The sequence below is a fragment of the Nannobrachium achirus genome, assembly GCF_963921795.1.
Source record: "Nannobrachium achirus genome assembly, chromosome: 14".
NCBI lineage: Eukaryota > Metazoa > Chordata > Actinopteri > Myctophiformes > Myctophidae > Nannobrachium > Nannobrachium achirus.
The window spans coordinates 24,576,666-24,601,659 of NC_137821.1; the positions used below are offsets into that span (position 1 = coordinate 24,576,666).

Here is a 24,994-nt window from a genome sequence, read left to right on the forward strand (position 1 = left end):
CATTGTACAATGCAATGCTTTTCTTTCCTGTATGCTTGTAGATCAGCTATTTTCGCCAAGTCTTTGTGTGATAGGATATTTGTTTTACATTAACCACTTGAACTCTCTAGCATTGACAAGCACTTTGGATAAAGGCGCTATGGAAGTGCACCATTTACCATCTATACTGAACCTAAAACTGCTCCCGATGAGCAGGCTGGTGCCTTGCATGGTTTCCTCCACCATTGCTGTGTGAATGCAATGCACATTGTAAAGCACTTATAAAAGGCACTATATAAATGTACCATAAATGCATAAGGACACATAGGACATTAGTGCATATAGTGTTGCTGGCAGGTAGATTATTTCACCTTTTTTTTTTTTTGTTCTTCCTTTTTTTCGTGAACACATGCCCTACTTTATCATACAAGTGTGTCGCACAAAAGTAGTGAAAATAGCAGTTTGGCTAATTTCCCAATTTTTTTATGCCAAAACAAGAAAACTGAAAGTTTTTTTGAACATTCAGGTTTACCACCCGAAAGCGACGTTATATAGACGGGTTTCTTGTTTACAAACATTGAGACTAAATGCACAGGTGACTGTATCATGTAATCAGTCCGTCCAATCCCCATACCTGTTGTTTTGGGGAGCGCTGGTTAAGCCTGGTTTCATTGGCTAATTTTGGTACCGAATCAAACGTGACGTGGACCAGAAACCCGTCTATAAAAATGGTGTTTCTCCACACAGGCTGCTGTGGGAGAAGCACGGTGAGCTGGGAGAGCAGGTGAACAAGCTCCGTACGGGCCTGTTGAAGATAGACGACACGCGCTCCAAGGTGGAGGCCATGTCCCTGCAGCTCACCGTCGCTAGGAAGAACATGGCCGACTTCCAGAGGCAGTGTGACGAGTACCTGGACGTCATCGTCACTCAGAAGAAGGAGGCCGACGAACAGCAGAAGGTAACTGAGTACATTCACTCAGGTGCAGCACTCAAATACACTAGTAAGACGCCTCAGGGTGACATGTGACCTCAGCTCGCGCCATGTCTTGGCCATCTTGCCAGTGATGTATATCGGACCAGTTACCCATATATGGAGACCCCTGGTACCCATATATATATATAGATCCATGTACTGTATATACGTACATCCCTTTTATGCCCATACCTGTACATGGAGATCCCTGTCTGAACCAGCCACACAGATATGTGCTGTCTTCCTCCATATATGGGCATTCCCATATGAAGTCCTGTTAGATATGGGCTTCATATTGATGACACCAGGTATCTCCATATATGGGCATAACAGGGATTCTGTTAGAGTGGTTCCCATGACAACCCAACATACAATATATTTTATGGCCATACATGGAGATCCCTATCTGAACCAGCCACACATATATGGGCCATGTCTTGGCCATCTGGCCAGTCATATATATCCATAACATCAGGGATCTTCATATGGGCATAAAAAGGTATTCTGGGAATACCCATATATGGACTTTTACATAGGTGACGTCACCTGTGACATCACCTGTGATGTCACAGTGATGTGTCAGGGGAACCACAGTGTCAGGCGTGACCTTCAGATACACACAGATACGTGGACAAGATGTTCCGGACATCACAGTGACATCAGAGCATGATGTCAGAGCGACAAACCCATAGACTGTGAAAATGTGTACACGTTTAACGAAGTCTTTATGTTGCGTGGTTTGACCTTCAACCCCACTCACGTCACAGAAAACATGGCGGCGTCCATACGAGGCATCGGGAGGGTTTTATCGCGAATATCGCCTCAGATTTTACACTCTGCTCAGCATAACGAGCAGAAGCTACCCATCAGGTTATTATGGAGCGGGACTGGAGCTCCATTTGTGCTGCCAAGCCACTCACTGTGTACAGCAGCAGCAGCAGCCAAGGATGGGGATGCTGAGGGTAGTGGTCCGCTACACTCTCCACTACCTGGAGAGTGAAGAATACATTGAGCGCTATGGAACCAGTCCGGTGTGGACTAGTCTTGCGTGGCAGACGCTGTTGACTCCGCGATTTGGAAATGCTCCCGCCATACAGTCTGGAATAACGTAAGAATAATGATGAGTAACCGGTTAGAGCGGAAGTGAAGCTCCTCGTCACTTACGTTTCTGTCTCACATCTCGCACATTTATCATTATATATAAATAAACATCATCTAAGCATGTTTAGATTGCTGCTTAGCATAAATTACATTTTAAAATATATTTCCATGAACGATAATGTCAGCTTCCATTACTCGCCGTTCAGGAGCTGTAGTTCCAGACTATATAGCATTCGGAGATTGTGGAATAGTTGTCTGGCTACGCAAGACTAGGTGTGGTCTGGCTATAGGAGAAACAATAAAGGAGGAATCCCAGAGTTAAAGGAATACTTATATACTTATACTTATACTTATAAGTATAAGTATAATATATATATATATATATATATATATATATATATTATATATATATATATATATATATATATATATATATATATATAATTTTTTTTTTTTTTTTTAATCGCATTCGTGGGAATTCAATATTTGCTGACACTGCTGTGTTAGAAGACCAAAGCAAAACTATATAAAATAATAATATAAACTCCAAATAACTCACTGAGAGGCAGGTTCAAAGAGAATATTTTAAATGTAATATCGCTCTTGTTAAGATTGGTCTCTTTATTAACTTCAGTTATTCCAATTTTGGATGATTGGCTCAGGAATGCGACAAAAACTAAATAATCTGCATGTATTCAAGACATTTAAAGTTAGGGTAAGTTCCAATTTTGACTGCTCATTTCTTCGTGTCGCCACTTCCAATTTCACTTTCAATCAGTATCCTGTGCGAGTTCTCTCTCCTGATTGGATAAAAATGGTATCCATATCTGAAAATGTAATTCCTGCTTACTGAAGAGCCGGAGAGACAGGGAGACTCCTGTTGCTGAACAAACACTTATATCAATGAGGACTATCAGAATATAAAGACATTTAATACGTATTTTAACGTATTTTATATAATTTTCCTTTTTATTTTTAAATTTAAAAAAATTATACATAAGAAACAATAAGCAAATAAGCTTGTAGATCTGCTATTTCTGAAAATGTCTGAAATAGGAACATATTTGCCTATAATTACATGCCCAATATGGGAACACCAGGTTGGAAGTGGTTAGAGATCAAGACTGCATACTTGCCAACACCCACGGTATTGTTGTTGTGTTCTCAGCTTGTGTCCTAGTGGACACAGGCCGCTGTGAGCTTTGCCATCTTGCCAGCCTGGTTAATTGCATTCAGGTCTGAATCCCTCGTCAGAGTGTCCACCAGCTGTCCTCTCTGTGGGCCCCTGGGGCTGGAGTCGAGGGCCCTTCCATCACTCCCACGGTTCTGTACCACCAGAAGCCCAGTTGGCCGTGGTCGTCGTGTCCCTTCATTTGTTTTGGGGGAGCGAGGATAAATCTCTGATTTTGTGCGACCTTGCTCACTGACAGACATTAACACAGTTGTGTGTTAACCCATGTAATTGGGTTACATGTGTGTGTGTGTGTGTGTGTGTGTGTGTGTGTGTGTGTGTGTGTGTGTGTGTGTGTGTGTGTGTGTGTGTGTGTGTGTGTGTGTGTGTGTGTGTGTGTGTGTGTGTGTGTGTGCGCGCGCGCGCATGTGCGTATCTGGAATCTGGGCATGTTTTGACATAACATTGTTGACTATCATGCAGGGGTCTCCACTCTCCATATATAACTGGTCCAGATTCAGATTCAGATTACTTTATTAACCATTGTGTACTGTAATACACATAGGAATTTGCTTTGGCATACTACATTTTTGCATTCAAATCATTTTTTCACATATAACAAAAACAAAAAACAGACAAACACCAAACAACAAAACCGACAGAACGCAACACGTAGTCACCACAGCAGCCATGGGCGGCGCTATCACTGAATTGGCACAAGAATTGGCACAACCTAGGGCGAGGTCGCATGTCGCACTGAGGCGTTCTTACTAGTTTATTCTCTGCAACATACAACCAATCTGTTAACTGCAATTTTTTTTGTCACACTGTTGTACAACAAAGAGATTAGAGGGGATATTCGTATTGTGCGCGTGTGCGTGTGTGTGTATGAAACCAGAAACATTTCAATGCAATGTATTTGTAAATAGGCCTATAACTGCAAATACACCAGACGTCATTGTGATTGATGAGAACAACAGAGCTAGTTTTCTGCTATTGGAAGTTGGCAGTGCTTTTGATTCAAGTTTAGAGGCGAAGCCTTCCTTACCAAGCAAGTAAAATACCAACCATATTAGTACAAGCTATTATACACTTAGGCTGTAAGTGTCAGCTCATTGCTTTTATATGTGGCAGCTTGGGCCATGTCCACAGGCTGGCGGTCAGCTAGGGGCTGGAGGATTATGAGGTCGTCCAAGTGTATACGGCAAAGCAGCTTGCAAAACACTGCTCAAATAACTCCATTATAGGCAGTTGTTGTATTTGTAGGAGAAGGTGCTTCCTTTTCCCATATTTTTTCCGGCGTTGGTAACATGGCAGAGGGAAGAGTATATGACCAATGTTGACTGTGAATACGTTCATGTGTGTTGTTTACATTCTGGACATTCAGAACTTATTTAGAGGAAACGGAAACATTTGTGTGTGTGTGTGTGTGTGTGTGTGTGTGTGTGTGTGTGTGTGTGTGTGTGTGTGTGTGTGTGTGTGTGTGTGTGTGTGTGTGTGTGTGTGTGTGTGTCTGTGTCTGTGTGTGTGTGTGTGTGTGTGTGTGTGCGTGCGTGCGTAATTGCGTGCGTGCGTAGCGTGCGTGCGTGCGTGCGTGCAGGTGGTGAGTGCCCACAGTGAGAAGATCGCTGCGGAGGAGGTGAAGTGTAAGACCTATGCTGAGAACGCCAGCGGGACCTGGAGGTGGCGCTGCCTGTGCTGGAGGAAGCCATGAAGGTGGCGTGTCACTATATCCACCTGTTTCTGTTGCATTATGTGTGGGACACATCCAGAGAACAGCTGACATACAAGCTCACGTTGTTGTCGCAGATGCAACCGTTGTGAGCTTGTAGATCACACTGGGCTGCGACGCCGGAACTGCCGCACACCTTCTGCGCAATGCACGATGGGACGTTTGTCTCTCCGCATCACTGTCTGGAAAGCCTCGTATCTCCAAGGGGAGATGGGACATAGAGCTCGGTGGAATACAACCGTGGCTTCTTATTGGTCTGTGGTGCAGGGCGGGACAAATACACAGTGTGTATTGGCTGGCTGATGATGTAGCTATACCCTAACCCTACTCTGATTCGTTGGAACAACAACCAATCAGCAACGACCTCACGTTCAGAAATACGAGTCAACTGAATCATTTCCAGACTGTGATGCGGAGAGACAAAACAAACCGTGGAACGGAGCGAACGGGCTAGCTCCTCACTGGCAACATAAATGTGTGTGGGGAGGAATCAATTGGTGTAACGTCTAAATTGGGGAGAAAAAAGGTGTAACAAGCATAAAAAAAGAAGAAGAAGGGGAAAAATTGATTCATTTCACTTGAGTGGAGGATATGAGCATGGAAGTTAGAGTATTGAAATTTGGCTTCTGTGTCTGTCATGTTGTCAACTTGAGACCCTCCGCGGGAAGCTTTTGATGGGCTTTTATGTGCTGTCTCTGTCTGCCATTTAATTGCCTCCGATTCCCGCGGTGTGACGTTTGATCCGCTAAGACTTTGTACTTTGTACATCTGCTGTGGCATGTTTGCCTTCAAACCAGCGTGTGGAAGTGGAAGTGAAGTTGTTTCACTAATGCAGTGCTTCTCAAACTTGCACTGTTCATGTCAAGGACCCCTAAATTGATATAGTCTCTGTCGGGGTGGAAACCTCATACCGTGTGTCTAAAACTGTTACTTTTCAGGATTCCAATTCAAAAGCATTAAAATTTTGCAGATCTACAAGCTCATCTTGGGGATCTGCTACTTTTGATGCTTTTGTGTGATGCTGTACTTAGTGCAGGGGTTTTCAAAGTGGATGACGGGGCACCCTGGGGTGCCGCGATTGCAGTCCAGGGGGTGCCGCGAGATAATTCGATAATATTTGGAATTTATTTGGACACTTAAAATAATGTTTAGTATCATTTTAAGCTTGAAGTACAAAGAAAGTTATTTTCATGGCTATTATCTCAATGTTTTCCTTTTTTATGAATATCGTTGCTGTCAGGCAAAAACCTCGTATCTCCAAGTTTCAAATGTGTATGTTTTTTGGTAAAATAAAACCCTACTTCATCATACAAAAGTGTCTCACAAGTAGTGAAAATAGCAGATCTACAAGCTTGTAGATCGTCTATTTTCACAATTTTAAATCGTTTTTTAAAATAATAACACAAAAAGAGAAGGTTTTGGACATACAAGGTTTCCACCCAACGACGACGATATAGTGTAGGGGTGCCTTGGATGAAAAAAATATTAATGGGGTGCCCATAGACAAAAAGGTTTGGGAACCCCTTGACTTAGTGTACTATGTATGATCAAGGAGGGCATTAAAGGAGCTATAGTCAACTTTTTCATTGTAGGGCCGACACTTTGTTTACATCCTAGTCTATAGACTAGAATGTAAACAAAGTGTCGGCCTGACAATGGCCAAAATGATTATTTTATCATTATTTTACACTTTTTGTGGTCATTTTTGAATAGAAACACATATGAAGCTTATTTTTTATAAAATATTTTCGAAACATTATTTTTATTTTAGCATACGTTTTTCAAGAAAAAGTTGACTATAGCTCCTTTAATTTACAAAAAAAAAAAACTAACGACACAAAAAACTTTAGAATGTGGAAATAGGAGGTTTCTACCCGACAGCAACGATATATGTATTTCTATTTAATCATGGACCCCCATCATAAACCCATAATTGAAGATGTGTTGTTGTTGTTGTTAAAATGTTCTACTCGACGCCACAGGCCCTGGAGTCTCTGAACAAGAAGGACTTGACAGAGATCAAGTCGTACGGGCGTCCACCGGCGCTGGTGGAGACCGTGATGATGGCTGTGATGACCCTCCTGGGCAAGGAACCCACCTGGACAGAGGCCAAGAGACAGCTGGGTGAGAGATGGATTGACTGTTGGGTGGGTGGGTGGATGGATGGTTGGAGTGAGGAGAGGAGAGGAGAGGAGTAAATTGGAAATAGGACGGGTGGGAGGGAAATTGAGGCACAAAGAGACAGATTGAGGTTTTGGGTGAATGAAAGCACACAGCTGCATTATTGAAATCAAAAAACATAAAAGGGATAGATCACACGTTCATAGGGGAGGACTGTCGGAGAAAGATGCTGGTGAAATGAAAATCAGAGAGAGAGAGAGCGAAAAAGAGGAGCATAGATATTGAGATTGGTTCGATTTTAGACAGAGTTTTGTTTTTTGTTCTATGAATGAAATCGATTAACCATCAGCATTGTGTAGTGAAAATAGCAGATCTAGAAGCTTATATAAGTGTTGCATCGTGACCCATTGTGAACTTGTAGATCTGCTATTTTCATTATTTAAAATAAACTATAATGACATGCCCGGGATTTGATTATTACCGTAATCGATCATTTTACAAATTAAGTGACTATTGCTTTTGTTTTATACTTATTCTTTTATTGATGAATTGAACTGCTGCACCCGTTCCAGGCGAGGGCAACTTCATCAACACCCTGGTCCACTTTGACAAGGACAACATATCGGACCACGTGCTGAGGAAGATCGCCCAGTACTGCTTCCAGTCTGACTTCCAACCTGACATCATCGGCAGGGTGTCCCTGGCTGCAAAGTCCCTCTGCATGTGGGTCAGAGCCATGGAGGTGAGAGAGAGAGAGAGAGAGAGAGAGAGAGAGAGAGAGAGAGAGAGAGAGAGAGAGAGAGAGAGAGAGAGAGAGAGAGAGAGAGAGAGAGAGAGAGAGAGAGAGAGAGAGAGAGAGAGAGAGAGAGAGAGAGAGAGAGAGAGAGAGAGAGAGAGAGAGAGAGAGACAGACAGACAGACAGACAGACAGACAGACAGACAGACAGACAGACAGACAGACAGACAGACAGACAGACAGACAGACAGACAGACAGACAGACAGACAGACAGACAGACAGACAGACAGACAGACAGACAGACAGACAGACAGACAGACAGACAGACAGACAGACAGACAGACAGACAGACAGACAGACAGACAGACAGACAGACAGACAGACAGACAGACAGACAGACAGACAGACAGACAGACAGACAGACAGACAGACAGACAGACAGACAGACAGACAGACAGACAGACAGACAGACAGACAGACAGACAGACAGACAGACAGACAGAGAGAGAGAGAGAGACAGAGAGACAGACAGACAGAGAGAAACAGAGAGAGAGGGCACTTAAACTGGTTGCAGGCACGTGCACACATAGATATCAAAGGGGATTTGAACCCCTGCCTTTTTGTCCATCTGTAAAAAGTGCCCTTTACAGACCACAAATGCAGTTTTTGCTATGGTAAAGGAAATGCAAATGCCCTCTTTCCATGCCATACATGAAGGCAGCATTCAAGAGAATTGCCTTGTCCAAACTCTCCTGAACTTGAGTGCAGCATCTTATGTTGAAAGAATTGCCCTCTCTGTGTAGAAATCCATGCCGTTACGGTATTGACTTGATTATGCGTAGTGTGGTATCAAGCACCTAAAAAATAGCCGAAAATAGCTTGGAGGTCGGCTATTTTTGATATTTTCACCAAAAGGCCCTTTTAGAAATGTCAGCCCCTGCCTTTCTATTCTCTGCACGTCCCTGGCTGGTTGCACACTGCGGTGTTTTTCCGTTGTTTTGGAAATCCGAAATCCGCAAAAAGTTTTTTTCAGGCCAAGGAGAGAGAGAGAGGAGAAAGAGAGAAAGCAGGGACCCAGTGGCGACAGTTGCAATAATCGAAAAACATTGACATTGGTATGAAAATAAATACGAAACAAGCGGCAGTGTGCAAACGTGATTGACATAACATGAAGTTGATTTTTTCGGAAATTCACTCCGATATTCAGCCGAAAAACACAGCAGTGTGCAGACCTTTATACTTATAGTCACCAATGCAAACACAAACACACATTTTGATTAACCACATGCACCCTAGCCACCCAATTTTATAGTGAATGTTAAATAACAAAAACACACAATCTACAGGCTCACAACACGCTGTGTTGGCTATTTTCAGTGAAGAGAGAGAGAGCACATTTTATAATATTGTTACTCACTTAGCGTTGGGGAAAATGTCATGCCAAAATATTTCCGATTAATGATATTGCGATTATGAAAATATCCTTAAAAGGATCCCTGGCTAATACAACAAATATGCCTTAATACATTATAATTGTCCTCTATAACTACAATGTACAATTAAAAACACCTTAAATATTTTATTTCTTCTAGAAATAGCTAATCTTTCAGTCAATAGGGGAAATGCCTGTCGCAAGTTGATGATGTCATAAATGTCATGTGTGGTCTATCCCTATGGAATGTATGGCATGCATGTGCAAACAAATACATCTGAAATATTGATTTGATGCTCATATTAACCATAGAAAGTATTACATTTGTTTTTATTTGCACATGCATGCCATACATTCCATAGGGATAGATCACACATTACATTTATGACATCATCAACTTGCGACGGGCATTTCCCCTATTGAGTGAAAGATTAGCTATTTCTAGAAGAAATAAAATATTTAAGGTGTTTTTAATTTTACATTGTAGTTATAGAGGACAATTATAATGTATTAAGGCATATTTGTCGTATTAGCCAGGGATCCTTTTAAAACACTTAAAATTCTGAAAAAAGCTACATAGCCAACTCAGGTCCAGAGTACAGTATGACGAAGGAAAATACATTTCTCTCTGTGATACGATTATTGTGAGTGTTTACTGTCCCAACCCTATGTAGAGTCTGCTCTTCCATCTTGCTCACAGGCTGTCTCTCACATGAAATGCAATTTTAAACTAATTAAATAAAATAAGAAGACATGTTTTTTGCCGTCATCACAAACCACTGAGTCACTCTAATTTCGCTGAATGTGTCGGATAATAGTGCACTGCAGATTGCTGAGTGAGGATGATGAGAATCCATTGGTTCTCTCTTCAAATCGGATATTAAATTACATCCTTTTATTACCAGAAGCAAATTGGTTTATCTGAAACATTTTAATTATGTTGATTACCAGGAGGATAGTCTCTCAAGGGTGGCTTTAGTCACAATGTTGTCACAACAACAGTAGTTCTATCATTCTGGGAAACTTGACAACAACACGCCATCTGTTGCCACACACAACCAGCTTGGAAAATATTCAACATTCATGATTTATATTGTTATGTCTTACATACAAGTACATAAGAGTAACACATATTTTTGGTTTGGTTCCTCACACATTTGTTTTCAGGAAGAAACAAAAAAAGCTTTTCATCTTTCTACTATAATAGACAGGCCAGCTCCTGGTGTTGTTTAAGCATGTCATTGATAGACTCTCACACCACTCCTTCTACAGATTCCTCCTTTCACACATACATCGCTGCATTTCCCCCCTACATTCCTAGCTGCTTTCCCTGAACATATTGTACTTGCACAATGTACAATTAAACAAAACAATAATTTAATGCTATGACGCGAATTACATCATAGTACGTCCATTATAAACCTTCCGGCCGAAACACAGACTTACAAATTGTTCCACGCTGCAGTGTACTGATGAGTGTCGTAGGCCTACTGTGTCCCCTGGTGGCAGGACAGTGTAGTGCAGACATTATGATCTTTCCCAGTACGGGACAGTAGATTATACACTGCTACTTTAAAACAGTTCTGTGTCTTCAATGACTATGCTCAAATGTGAGCGCCCGTCAGGGCGCGATTTCTAGATATGAGCGGCCGCGTTAGCGGCCGCGAATTTCTAGTTGGACTAATTATACTGTATTGTTGAACCACTTGTTTAAGCTCACAACGTGTGAACTTGTAGATCAGCTTTTTGTACTATTTTTGAACATTATTATTTATTATTTTCTTTTCCCCCTAATTTGATTAGTTCAGTGGTTCTCAAAGTGGGGTCCAAAATGCTAAATGTATTAATACAGCATCAAAATTTAAACATTGGCTATTAAAAAAATGGCAGATGTACAAGCTCACAGCTGCAAGCTTGTACGTTTGCTATTTTTGGAATAGCATGTAGATGTTGGAAAATGTTGCTTCATTTAGATGGGGGTCTGCGGCCAAATACATTTAATTTCGGGGGTCCTTGACATGAAAATGTTTGAGAACCACTGGATCAGTTGTGTTAACATGTATTATTTCTTAAAATCAATGAAACCAATTGGTGGGATTAACTGTGGTACGTGTGTCCTGCAGGTGTATGGGCGTGTGTACAGGGTGGTGGAGCCCAAGCGGGCCCTACTGCGAGGAGCCACAGCTCAGCTGGCTGAGAAGCAGGCCTCTCTGGCCCAGGCCCAGCACAAACTGACTGAGGTACTGTACATACTGTGTTATACCCAGGGGCATAGTTCTGCCAATTTAAAATGACTCCAATACGGAACTAAAACTTCCTGTGATTGGCCGCTAGTTGCGCTGTCCCCCCCCGGCCGATCGCAAAAAGAATTGCCCTCCATTGGATCCCCCCCCCCCGGCCGATCGCAAAAAGAATTGCCCTCCATTGGATCCCATTCATTTTCCCCTTTCGTTTTCTAACCTTAATTAACATTTTCATGAATACTGTATGGTTCCTATCGCTAGTTAAAAATTGCCTTTCAATCACCATCATATTCGTTTTGTCGAAATGTGGTCCAATGTATTTTAAAATAAATTATAAAGTTGCGGGGGGGCGTGGCCAACTAAACTGATACCAGCCGGCTGTGTTCTTCTTCGTGTGCTGTATTTCGGGAGGCTCCGACCACATTCTCCCATGTATCCCTGCGTTGCACGTGACCGGTGGCAGCCAATAGCATCTCTGATGCCTTTACAATTCTATGATGGCGACACCCATTCCAAGGGCTAGAAAGGGCCATTTGCGCGAGAAACCAATGGCTTCGCTTCGTCCATATTTTTCTACAGTCTATGGTTATACCAGTAAGACGACCCTAAGGGTGAGAAGCGACCTCGCCCTGAAGGGCGCGGTCTTGCGGAAACATCAGAGCGTCTTGATACGGCACAGTTCACACATTGGATGCCATTATTTTGGTAATTATTTGTCTGTAGAGTGCCGCGCCATTCGCTTACGCTTTATTTTGAAGAGACCCGGAGAGCCACGTGCGTGTGCATGTTTTGGAAATTGACAATTTTAAAATGAACGTCAGTTTGTTTACATTCGGTCGCGAAACTAAAATCCTAACCACGGCCTGCGGTCACGGCCCAATGTTGCGGTGAAAAAGAGCGGTTCTCAGCCTTCTCAGCGTTTATGGAAGTAGATTCTGAGATAATGCTGTTTCTTTGCATCAGCAATGAATAGGAGCCTATGGAGAATAGACGCTCCAATGATGATGCTGGCGTCTGAGGTGCATCATGGGATATGTAGTGTTTTCGCTCACCAACCGCTAGAGCAGGAGTTAAGCCCTTTGCACACAGGACAGTTGCGTTTTTTTCGTTTGCGGCATGAATAAAACGCATTGGATTTGGTGTGCAAGGCTGTGCGGAATCGGCGCTGCGGATCCAAAAAGGAGTCATAAAAGGAGTGATGAGTTTTTTACCGCATGCGACAAGACGCACGAATCGAACTCGATCGAGAAAAAAACGCCCAGCTAATTCGGAGCCGGTGTGCATGAGGTCATAGAGAATCATTGTTTTCTTTTCAAAAAATTATATTGTCCGTTTTATCCGTGCGGTTAAACGCGCCTGTGTGCAAAGGGCTTAAAGCTGTTAATCTGGCAGGTCGAGTCTAGCCTGGCATTAGCCCAGTCATTTTCTGATTTCTCATACTCGCTTAATCCTATGGGCCAAAGTCCAGACCTTGGAGTAACGTGTGAGTGAATCCACATTATCAGTCTGGCTATGCCAGGCTAGGTCGAGTCATCATTGTGATGTCAGAACAGGCCAGCTATATCCATATCTGGAGTCTGTGAGGGTCAGATGTAAAGGTATTGGCCAGCTCCATATATGGAGATGTCTTGGCCATATATGGAGTGTGACATGAGGCATGACACACAGATAGGACGGATAGACCTATGGTCACTATAATACATGTTACCAGGACAGACCCTACACGTACATGATATCAGGGACGTGCTGGGCCCCTGATTCAGCCTGGGAAAAAGAGTTGGAGTTGCCCTCATTTTTCTTTTTCTTTTTAGTTATATTTCGTCGTTGTCGGGGGGGAAACCTTGTATGTCCAAAACCGTTTGTTTAGTATTTATCATTTTAAAAATGATTTAAACTAGTGAAAACAGCAGATCTACAAGCACACAACGCCTCGCACCGCGAGGCGTTGTGTGCTTGTAGATCTGCTGTTTTCACTACTTTTGTGCAACGGCCTTGTATGATGAAGCAAAGTAAATTTGAAACTTGGAGATACAAGGTTTCTGCCCGACAGTGACGATTTACTTGAAACGAAGGCCGACATTTTATTTTTATTTTTTTCCTAATGGCCGGCCTGGACCAGCCGGGAATGAACCGGCCGTTCGGGAGTTGTCCCCGCTTTTCCCAATGGCCAGCACGTCCCTGCATGATATAATACATGTGCTACTATATTACTGTATATTTGTCAGGCAGAAAACACTTATCTCTGTATTTCAACTTTGTGTATTTTCCCAAGTTAATGTCCTACTTGATCATACTATTACTACAGCATCACACAGAAGCATCGTTTTGGACATATGAGGTTTCCACCCGACACGAGACGATCTAATTATACATGTTACCACCAGGACACGCTGACTGCAGTACAGCACTCTGTACAGCACTCTACACATACATATCAAGTTTCAAATGTGTACGTTTTTGTCGTAAAGCAAAGCCCTGCATCATCATTCACAAAACTAGTGAAAATAGCTGCTTGTAGATCGGCTATTTTCACTATTTTAAACCGTTTTAAAAATGATAAATACGAAACGAATGGTTTTGGACATACAAGGTTTCCACCCGACAACAGCGATATGAAGTCGTCTATGTCAGGTGGAAACCTCATATGCCCAAAACGTTTACGGTACTTTTCACGATTCAAATTCAAAAATGGCTAAAGTAGCAGATCTACAAGCTTGTGGATCTGCTACTTTTGTGTGACGCCGTATGTACGTACAGTAGTATGATCAGTCAGGGGTCTTCAACGTTTTCAGGCCAAGGACCCCTTAGTTGAGAGAGAGATGAAGCAGGGACCCCCACAAACTTTTCAGAGATTCCATATAGTTCAATCGTTTGACAGCACAATCTAATCATCAGTGTATTTTGGATTCATGTTATGTGTATTTTCAGACATATAACCAACCACTTAAATCATCGATATTTCGTAAACTTGACCCTTCACTATGTACTTGGTCTGTTCTTTTGTGCCTCTACACCAAACCCATTTGCCGAAAATAGCAGATCTACAAGCTCTCAACGCCTCGCGCCGCGAGGCGTTGAGTGCTTGTAGATCTGCTATTTTTGGCTAAAGTTCTCCTCGGAATAGGGATGCGAGGGTTCAAGTTGTTAATTTAAAAGAATTATTCTATCACACAAGGATTTGGCGGCCCCCCCTGTAGTAACTCTACGGACCCCTTAGGGGTACCGGACCACCTGTTGAAGACCCCTGAAGTAGGGCGTTAATTTATGAAAAAACACAAAAAGTTAAAAATATGGAGATAAGAGGGTTCTGCCCCACACACTGTAAACAAACACATTATCAGCGGAAACATAATGAGGATGGGAATAATGGCTGCACCTTTACAGTGTGTGGGTGAGATGATGGATGATAGTATTGTAAAAGGTCATGCATATTTTAGCTCGGTTGTGTCTGTGTGTCTGTGTGTGCGTGCGTGCGTGCGTGCGTGTGTGCGTGCGTGCGTGCGTGCTTGCGTGCATGTGGGAATGCATTTCCATGTTCTTTGCATAATAACGTATGTGTTCACGTGTGTGCATTCACGCTATCCTATTTGCGTGTGTGCGTGCGTGCACGCACGAGCGTGTGTGTGGGTCAGTGGTGAAAGTAACTAAGTACATTTACTTAGGTTCTGTACTTGGGTACAATTTTTAGCATTTGTACTTTGCTTGAGTATTTCCAATTTCCAAATATTGTACTTTTCAAACATTTCATACTTTTACTTTTGGTACTTTAAGTACATTTTGATGCCAACACTTTCATACTTTTAATCTAGTACATCTCTTTACTTGTAAACAGAGTATTTCTACAGTATATTGTAGTATTGATACCTTTACATAAGTAAAACATGTGAGTACTTTTTTCTTTTGTGTGTGTGTGTGTGTGTGTGTGTGTGTGTATGTGTGCGTGCGTGCGTGCAGGTAGGGCTTCATCTGGAGCAGCTGAAGGCCCAGTACAGTGAGAAGTCGTCCATGAAGGAGAAGCTGAAGGCAGAGTCCACCGACATGGAGCTCAAACTGGACAGAGCTGCTAAGCTGCTGTCTGGTCTGGCTGAGGAGGGAGTCCGCTGGAAGGAGGCCGCCGCCGTACGGCACACACACACACACACACACACGCACACACACACAACCACCACAAACATTCATCAATGTACGCACACATGCATTATGCAAAAACATATTGTATATCATTGCTGCCAAGCAGAAACTTTATCTCCTTATTCTAACTTTTTATGTTTGTTTATTTTATTATTATTATTAATGCCATACTTGATTACAATACAGTGTCACTCAAAATGTGCAGATATACAGCTTGTATATCTGTACATTTTGAGTGACGCTCAAGACGCGGTGCATCTGTCTTGAGCGTGACGATCTGCTGCTTTTTGCACATTTTACATTTGAATCCTGAAACAGTTTTGGAAATATGAGGTTTCCACCCGACAGACGATAATGCAAAAATCCTATTGCATATGCAAGATGTAAACTCAGACATTATGCATGCACACATAAAACTGTGACACTAGAATAGTTGGTACACACCGGGGGGTTCTGAAGGCGCTGCTGGAGGTAAAGTACCTGCCGACCACCGCTGAGTCGAGGGGTTGGAATCCACTGTGATGGAATCCCATTTGGCTGAGCATCTACAGCAGTGGTTCCCAAACACTGGGTCGGGACCCATTTGTGGGTTGCGAAAATTATGGGTCCCTTAATTTTTTGGTTCCTACATTTAGTTTTTTAATTATTGTTATTTCTAAATATTACTAAAAAACAAATCTTTTCATGATGAAAAAGTCATTTTATGAATAAAAAAAGAAATATATATATGTTTAACTCATGGGATGCTCAGGTTTCTAACATTTCTAGCTGTTGTTGCTGCTGCCGCCGTTCACTCGCTTTATTTTGAAGAGCCTCAGAAGCTTCGTGCGTGTGCACGTGAGTGTCCGCTGACGATTGAGGAAGAAAATCCATTTGTTTACAAACGCTCGCGAAACTAAAATCCAAACCGCGGCCGGCCATCACGGTAAAGTGTCGCCGTGAAAACAATCAGATCTCTGCTTCCCTGGCGTTCTTTTCACCTCATTCATAGATAAAGCCCTTTTTATGTTTCAGGCTAGAATGGAAATCAATGCAGCCTAGAGCATCCATTTTCTCTCTCTCTCTCTGAGCTACGGGGTGACGTATGGACTAGGGTCATTCACAGGTCACAGCATGCACGCATAGCTGTACCAGTTAACCCCTTGTTGTCTCGTTCATGAACGAGACAACTCCTTTTGGCAGGGTGACCCCTAGTGGCCTTAACTCGTTACTGAACGAGTTTGGCACCCAAGTTGTTAATGAGTAGTGGAAATAGACGATTTACATGCTCACAACGTGGCGCGAAGCGTCACGTTGTAAGCTTGTAGATCTGCTATTTTCACTAGTTTGGGTCCCGGGCAAACGTCTGATTTCTCTTTTGTGTCACGGCATGGGAACCACTGATCTACACTATTATACAGTAAACACTATTGGCCAGCTTCAGGGGAGGGAAGGTGGGGATGGAGGGTGATATTTGTCATAGCACATACAGTACTCCTACGGGCTGGGGCGACGCCTGTCACTGGGGAATGTTGAACGGGAGGAGTAGGACGGAGGTGCTGCCTCCTCCCGGTGGGGGCTCCTCGCTGGCAGGTGAGCCAGTAGGGAACGAGAGCAGAGAACGACACACTGTGTGGAGGGAGGAAGTAATTACAGTATTTTCCGGACTATAAGGCGCACCGGACTATAAGGCGCACTGTCAATGAATGGTCTATTTTCGAACTGTTTTCATATATAAGGCGCACCGGACTATAAGGCCACATAATAGACGCTACCATTGTGTTATGCATCCAACAGATGGAGCTGTGCTAAAGGGAATGTCAATGTCAAAGAATGATCCATATATAAGGCGCACTGGACTATAAGGCGCACTGTAGTTTTTTGAGAAAATTAAAGGCTTTTAAGTGCGCCTTATAGTCCGGAAAATACGGTAGCTTAACGACTAAGTTGGCAGAGTAAAAAAGGGCGAATAATAATTGGCATGAACATACACATACAGTATTGTACATGCAAACCTCAAAACCAGCCTTATTAATGGGGAGATTTGGCAGTCAACAAATCATACTGGATTATTCAGGCACCCACGCATGCGCATGCGCGCACGCACACACACACACACACACACACACACGCACGCACGCACGCACACACACTGTCACGACCTGGCCCGTAGGCAATGACAAATCGAGGAGGACACGTGGTGGTGGTATAAAACATAACAATAATTTATTAACCAAAGAGATAACTAATATTTACAAGGGTATGAAGTGTGTAAGTCAGTCATCAGTAGTGTCTGCAATGCATGGATGTGTGGTAAGTGTAGTGTGGGGTGTTGTAAAGTGTGGGAACTCAAACGAAAGGTGCTGTCATCTGGAGAGAGGGAGAGAGAATGAGGGTGCCATGCAGGCTTTTATAGGGCTCCAGGGAGTACTGGCCAGGTGCTCCCAATGCCCCTAATCAGCCACCTCATTGGCCGACACCCATGGCTCTGTGGGGAGAAGCACAAGCACAGGATCCACCATACACATGCTACACAGACCCTACAGGCAAGGCCAAGGGGCCGTGACACCCTCCCCCTTCAAAATGAGGGACCATAAGGGACCGAGACAGTCTAGTCTAAATAATAAACTAAATAACGAACTGAATACCATAACTACCATTAAATATACCATATGCCCCCAATTAAATTTCAACCCAAGCCGTCCCGTCTACAACCAGCCCACCCGGCCCCCCCCCTCAGCAACCAAGATTGCCAAGGATTCCTGGAGCATCTAAGAGGAGGAGATCAGGAGGCAGGAGCAGAGAGAAACGGCCTAAAGGGACAAAAAAAACACATGTCACTTTCTTGCCTACAATTACTCTAAATATTAAATATATTAAATATGAAATATACTACCGGTAAATACATTACACATTCAATATACTACATCTACCAAACCACCTCTACTCCGATGGCCACCTGCACCCTGTCACAGGCCTCCACCCCAGCAACCTATTACCCAAGGAGCATATGGGGTGAAAGACAGAGGCAAGATGAGGACCCACGGACAATGTCCAATGAGTGGGACCACAACCCTCAGTTTAGACACTGTAGGGAGAACATTGAGAACAGGTCACTGATCAGTACAAACAACATAAAGGACACAAACTTGTTCCGCCAATGGAACCAAAGACAAACACCAAAGACACCTAACTGCTCCTCTAAAAGGTTAAATCACCTAACACCAGCCACCACTCCAGCAACTGATGCCTTTAAGGTATGAATGACTGGCCAAGAGGGCCACTGGAGCAAAGGAGCCTATCGCTATTACTTTATACAGCTTTTTGTCCGACAAAGAGTACCACCCAACTCTGGCCTGGTCCCTGTAACAATTCAGACATTCTGTCCAACAAACAGTACCAACCACGTCTGGCTTGGTCCTTGTAGAGATTCAGAAATTCACATAGGGTTATACACAAGTAAAATCATCCAGAATAGGTTACAAAACATCCCCTTGAACGTCCAAGAGAAAATGTTCACATTGTCCACATTACTAGGAAATAATATTAGCAATTCACACCTGTAAACAAAATACCACCTGACATCTACTCTAACCTCAACTCCACCTTGCCACACCATCCTGCCCACAATCTCAGCAACCTCGAGCTCAGGAGCAATTTAAGAGACTGAAAACAGCCTGGCCTACAATGGAGGAAAAAAAAGGAAAACAGTCGACATCTTGGGTAAAAACAACACAGGTCATGAAAACATTTGTGGGACTTCACACTCTAAGATCAGCAGTGCTGTAAACATGAAACCATTTGTGGAGACTCCACACTATAAAATCAGCAGTGCTGTAAACATCCAATTACGAATTTAAACACCTTTAAAACACAAACAGGACTTATCGTACTCACATACGGACCTGACAAAACCAGAAACATGAGTCGGGAATCTGGAGAACAGAACAGATCATTTCCCCCACCTAATGTTCCCTGATCAACCTTTCTGTCCAAATCTTACCGTGCCCAAAACATGTTATGCCCTAAAACAACGCACCAATGCAACCCACCAGTTGAGTTACAAATTACACTTTCTACAGGATTAAATCCCAATGTTTTAACCATAATATCCATCCCACTTCTTAAAAAAAAGAGAAGGAAACAAAAGGAAACAAAAAACTGTTTATACCCCCACTACATAACTTGGTGAGTGCTTTTGTCAGCCAACCACATTTCATTTTGGCGAACTGCCTCTGGCACCAAATCACATTCTCTGCCCAAAACAGTAACTTTCACAAACCCATAATTCATGCTCTGGTCAATACATACGCTAGGCTAGCACACTTAACATTAACTCCTTAACTCTACCCAAGCAAGCTCCACCTTCACTCACCTCGTTTGAATGGTTGTAACTGGTGGCAACAATAGTACAGGGTTTGTATGAGTTTCTGTAGCCGTTGTGGTCCCAGCTTCCATCTGTTGGACCACATCAGTCTGGTGGACCACATCCGTCTGGAGGAACGCACCGTCTAGTGGACCCACCCATCTGGAGGAACGCACCGTCTAGTGGACCCACCCATCTGGAGGAACGCACCGTCTAGTGGACCCACCCATCTGGAGGAACGCACCGTCTAGTGGACCCACCCATCTGGAGGAACGCACCGTCTAGTGGACCCATCCATCTGGAACTATGTCCACCCACTGGCTTCACACACATAACGCATACACCTCTGCACCACTGTGTACCCACCATGCTACCAACCCCCAGCCAAATCAACTCATTTTATTTTATTTTTTTATTTTTTTTACCACTCCATGTAGCTTGCCTGCATTTACTTAACGGACAATCTGTCCTTTTTCCTACTATTTCAGCCAATATTGACAGAGCAGAACCACCAAAGGAACAATGGACAAACTGTGACGCTCAAAAAAAACACTCACCATATCTAACAAAACCCTAACCGAACCCGTTTAAAAGAAATTGCCTATACTGCCTAGCAGACGCATGGATATGACACATTTAGCATAACAGGTGACCAACCTAATTGACCAATCAAGGGAAACCTAATGTTCCTTCACAGTCTCAACAAAGCCCTCAATCTCAGGCATTTTCAAAACCATAAATTCAACCTGGTCAATAGACAAAAAATGTGACTCCCTTATTTTCTAGATATACCATTAAGCTTATTCTTATAAAGCCATTAGACATGTTTAAATAAATAAAAAACAACAAATTCCAAAAATGGAACCAATGCTTCCCCTCTGTCACTGACACCTTAAGACAAGTGAGACATGCAAACCAAAAGAACAGTGAGTCCCCCTGTGGGAAAAACACCACTGACCTACGTGGATCAGAGTACTGCCCCTAGACTGTACGAGACCCACCTGCCCCACCTGTTCCAATTACCACACATGGTAACTGACAGCACAAACTACAAAAAAATAACTGTATCGACCCAAACTATGACTTAGATTACTTATACCTTACTTACACTTACTTATACTTGCATTACTTATACTTAAATAACTCAAACAAACTCAAATTATTCAAAACCAAATTGTTACCCAAATGAATCAAAAAACCAGCCACTACCATGAACCTCCTCCTAATGCCGTGACCAAAGATGCCAATCTACCAGCTCTAACAAAACAGGAAGATTACTTTACCTGTCAATAATGTCACGGCCAACCCAAGTTCCAACTTTCACAAACGGCACGACGAGCCCCCAATTTGTCACGACCTGGCCCGTAGGCAATGACAAATCGAGGAGGACACGTGGTGGTGGTATAAAACATAACAATAATTTATTAACCAAAGAGATAACTAATATTTACAAGGGTATGAAGTGTGTAAGTCAGTCATCAGTAGTGTCTGCAATGCATGGATGTGTGGTAAGTGTAGTGTGGGGTGTTGTAAAGTGTGGGAACTCAAACGAAAGGTGCTGTCATCTGGAGAGAGGGAGAGAGAATGAGGGTGCCATGCAGGCTTTTATAGGGCTCCAGGGAGTACTGGCCAGGTGCTCCCAATGCCCCTAATCAGCCACCTCATTGGCCGACACCCATGGCTCTGTGGGGAGAAGCACAAGCACAGGATCCACCATACACATGCTACACAGACCCTACAGGCAAGGCCAAGGGGCCGTGACACACACACACACACACACACACACACACACACACACACACACACACACACACACGCACACACACACACATGCACAGTACACGCATACTTTGTTTGGTTATGTAACCATGGTATGTGTGCAAGTAAAGTATATAGTAGAATTGTAGAGATAAACATTGTTTAGACAATTTCCCTGGTTGTTTTTATGGTTAAAATGATTTGTAATTTAGAAGTTATGTTTAGGGGTTGAAATTTGTGTTACGCAGATTTTTACTTACTCAAAATATAGCAAAAGTAGCAGATCTACAAGCTCGAAACGTTTCACTTTGTGCAGCATTTCGAGCTTGCAGATCTGCAACTTTTGATGCTTTTGTGAGACGCCGTAGTATGATCAATTAGGGTGTTAATTTACAAAAAAAAAAAAACACACCGAAAGTGACAATATAGATAAGAGGTTTCTAATGTTTGGTGCTTTTGACGTGCATGTAACTACATTAAGTAATGCTCAGACTTTACTGTTATAATGCAGGGTTAATGGCCAAAATAAGGTAAGTATAACAATAACAAAATTGTGTGTGTGTGTGTGTGTGTGTGTGTGTGTGTGTGTGTGTGTGTGTGTGTGTGTGTGTGTGTGTGTGTGCGTGCGTGTGTGTGCGTGTGCCTGTGCCTGTGCCTGTGCCTGCGCGTGTGTGTGTGCGTGTGTGTGTGTGCGTGCGTGCGCGTGTGTCAGGCTCTGGAGGAGAACATGGGTTATCTGGTGGGAGACTGTCTGCTGGCAGCCTCCTTCCTCTCCTACCTGGGACCTTTCCCCTCCAGCTACAGAGAGCAGCTGATGGACACCTGGATGAAGGAGGTGATCGCACACACACACACACACACACGCTTATTGCACACACACACATAGGGCTGTCACAATTATTACATAATCGTCTAATCGTGATTATTTGACATAATCGTGATTATTTTTCATAATCGTCATAATCGTTTTCATGTTGAAAAATGTTCATATATTTTTAAGAAATTCAAAAATAGTGGAAATAGCAGATCTACAAGCTCACAACGCGTCGCGATGCGACGCGTTGTGAGCTTGTAGATCTGCTATTTCTTGCTATTAACTTTGATAGTGGCTATTTCCACTATCAAAGTTATTTTTTAAGTAGTAAGTTGTCAAATATGTCAGTAATTTCTTTGTATATTTAGGTTATGTGTCATATCTACCATGTACAACTTCAAAGCCTAAAAGCCAAACAGAAATGTAATTATCAACAACAAAAACACAATTAAATCGTTAATCGCCAATTATTTGCGTGACAATTAATCGTCATGTAAAATGTCATCGTGACAGCCCTACACACACTCACACAACACTGAGGCCACTAGCCTCCTGATTCACAGTTATTTTTGTTGTATTGAAAATCCCATAGGGGATTCTTAGATCGTGTCGTATAATTGCCATTCATTCATTCGTAGATTTGATCTGCCATTGATGGATTGATTGATTGGAGAATGTATTAGAAGTTTGCATAGGAAAAGGTACAGATTCTTGACAGTACAGTTCGTCAGAACTGTGATCCAAAACTAAGCAAATCAGCCCTGCAATTCTACTGTACAATATATGAAGCATCAACTGACGTGGAAGAATAGTTTCTTCTCCTAACACAGATGTTATCAAATGTAACTCAACTCAACATCATAAAAGGACAGAGAGTCACATACAGTACAGTACCTGACAGAACCACAGGGCTCGTTTGTTTATTCTCGGAACCCAGTTCTTCTATGACGCATTCTAAGATCTCCCTATGGGAATTTCTATAGTAAAAATAACTGTGTGACCCAGGGGTAGCGGGAGTGACGTCAGGACTTCAGTACAACATATTTCTCTCTATTCTCTCTGCTCTCTCTCTCTCTCTCTGTTTCATGTTTACAAACTCCCACCTCTCGGTGCGGTGGGGTTTGGTTTACTTTACCCATTTAGGCCTAGAATTATTGAATGCTTTAACCAGTGAAAAATAGCAGATATACAAGCTCACAGCGCGGCACCGAGTGCCGCGCTGCGAGCTTGTAGATCTGCTATTTTTGAAAAAAATGTGTGCAAATCTTTGAATATATGTATTTTCAAAGCGAACGTTTGTAACTCAAACTTTGCTTCTGGGTGGTCCCTGGAACTAAATATTTTGAGATGGGGGTCCGTGGCCAAATATATATCATTTTGGGGGTCCTTCACATGAAAAGGTTTGAGAACCACTGACATAGTAGTCTCTCAAGAACAGACTAACTGAGCTCCAGTTAAGTGAAAAGGATCTTTTCTTTGACGATGGCTAAGCCAGATTGCTGACATAGAAACATAGGTTTTTCAAAAAATCTTAGAAGGATTCAAAAGACACTTATAGAATCGGGTCAAAATTCTAATTTCTAATTCAAAAATAGCAGATCTACAAGCTCGCAGAGCGGCACTCGGTGCCGCGCTGTGAGCTTGTATATCTGCTATTTTTCAATAGTTAAAGCATAAAATAATGAAACACAATAATGTGTACCCGTTCTAAATGGGTTAAGAATGCACAGCAGTGATTAAAACAACAAACAGTGAAACATCACATAAATGTGTGCTAGCTGACGAGAGGAGAGGAGGGGAGAGGTGGGACGTTACCCCCCAGGGTGCTAATGAGAACATCTCACCCCAAAACAAACACAGAAGATGACAAAGGCATAATAACGCTTCACTGGTTGCCAGATCCACTGGTGTGACTTAATTGTGAGACAAGAACAGGTATGCCTTGGGATCTTGTGACAACCACATATTATTATTGCAAAAGGCTGCATACAACTATAGGCCTACAGAAAATATTTTGTTTATTTGCTATATCAGTACATTGTGCTGGAAGTTCTGTACTATCCTATCAAATATATTTCAACCAATTTAAGCCTATGTTGTTCGAGCTGGCAAAAAAAGAAACAATATTTATTTATTCATACATTTTTTCATACAAATCTTTCAAAATAGCAAAAGATTTCAGATCTACAAGCTCACATCGCATCGCACCCCAACGCATTGTGAGCTTGTGGTGCCTTGGTCACAAAACGATTGACAACCATTGATTGTTCTATTTCAGTGGTTCAAAGTGGGGTTTGGGGACCCCCATGGGTTGTTGAGGGGGTTCCAAGTGGTCCCCAGCTAACTTACTGATAGTTAGGAACCAAATGGACCCTTAAAGTACGGCAACGTTCAGATGGGGGTCTGTGGCCCCAATGCATATCAAACTGGCTAGTCCTAGAAATGTAAAGGTTTCAG

At 42.7% G+C, this 24,994-nt stretch overlaps 1 protein-coding gene across 1 annotated transcript in view; it reads left to right on the forward strand.

Moving 5' to 3' along the window:
• The window catches only part of dnah2 (dynein, axonemal, heavy chain 2), a gene marked incomplete at both ends in the record, with an annotated part of 552,347 nt that overhangs the window by 445,867 nt on the left and 81,486 nt on the right, over positions 1–24,994 (forward strand). Inside the window, 8 exon segments of the mRNA XM_080741500.1 lie at positions 727–937; positions 4,825–4,888; positions 4,891–4,940; positions 6,939–7,080; positions 7,650–7,819; positions 11,370–11,486; positions 15,444–15,608; positions 22,436–22,558. Coding sequence (XP_080597626.1) covers positions 727–937; positions 4,825–4,888; positions 4,891–4,940; positions 6,939–7,080; positions 7,650–7,819; positions 11,370–11,486; positions 15,444–15,608; positions 22,436–22,558 — 1,042 coding nt within the window.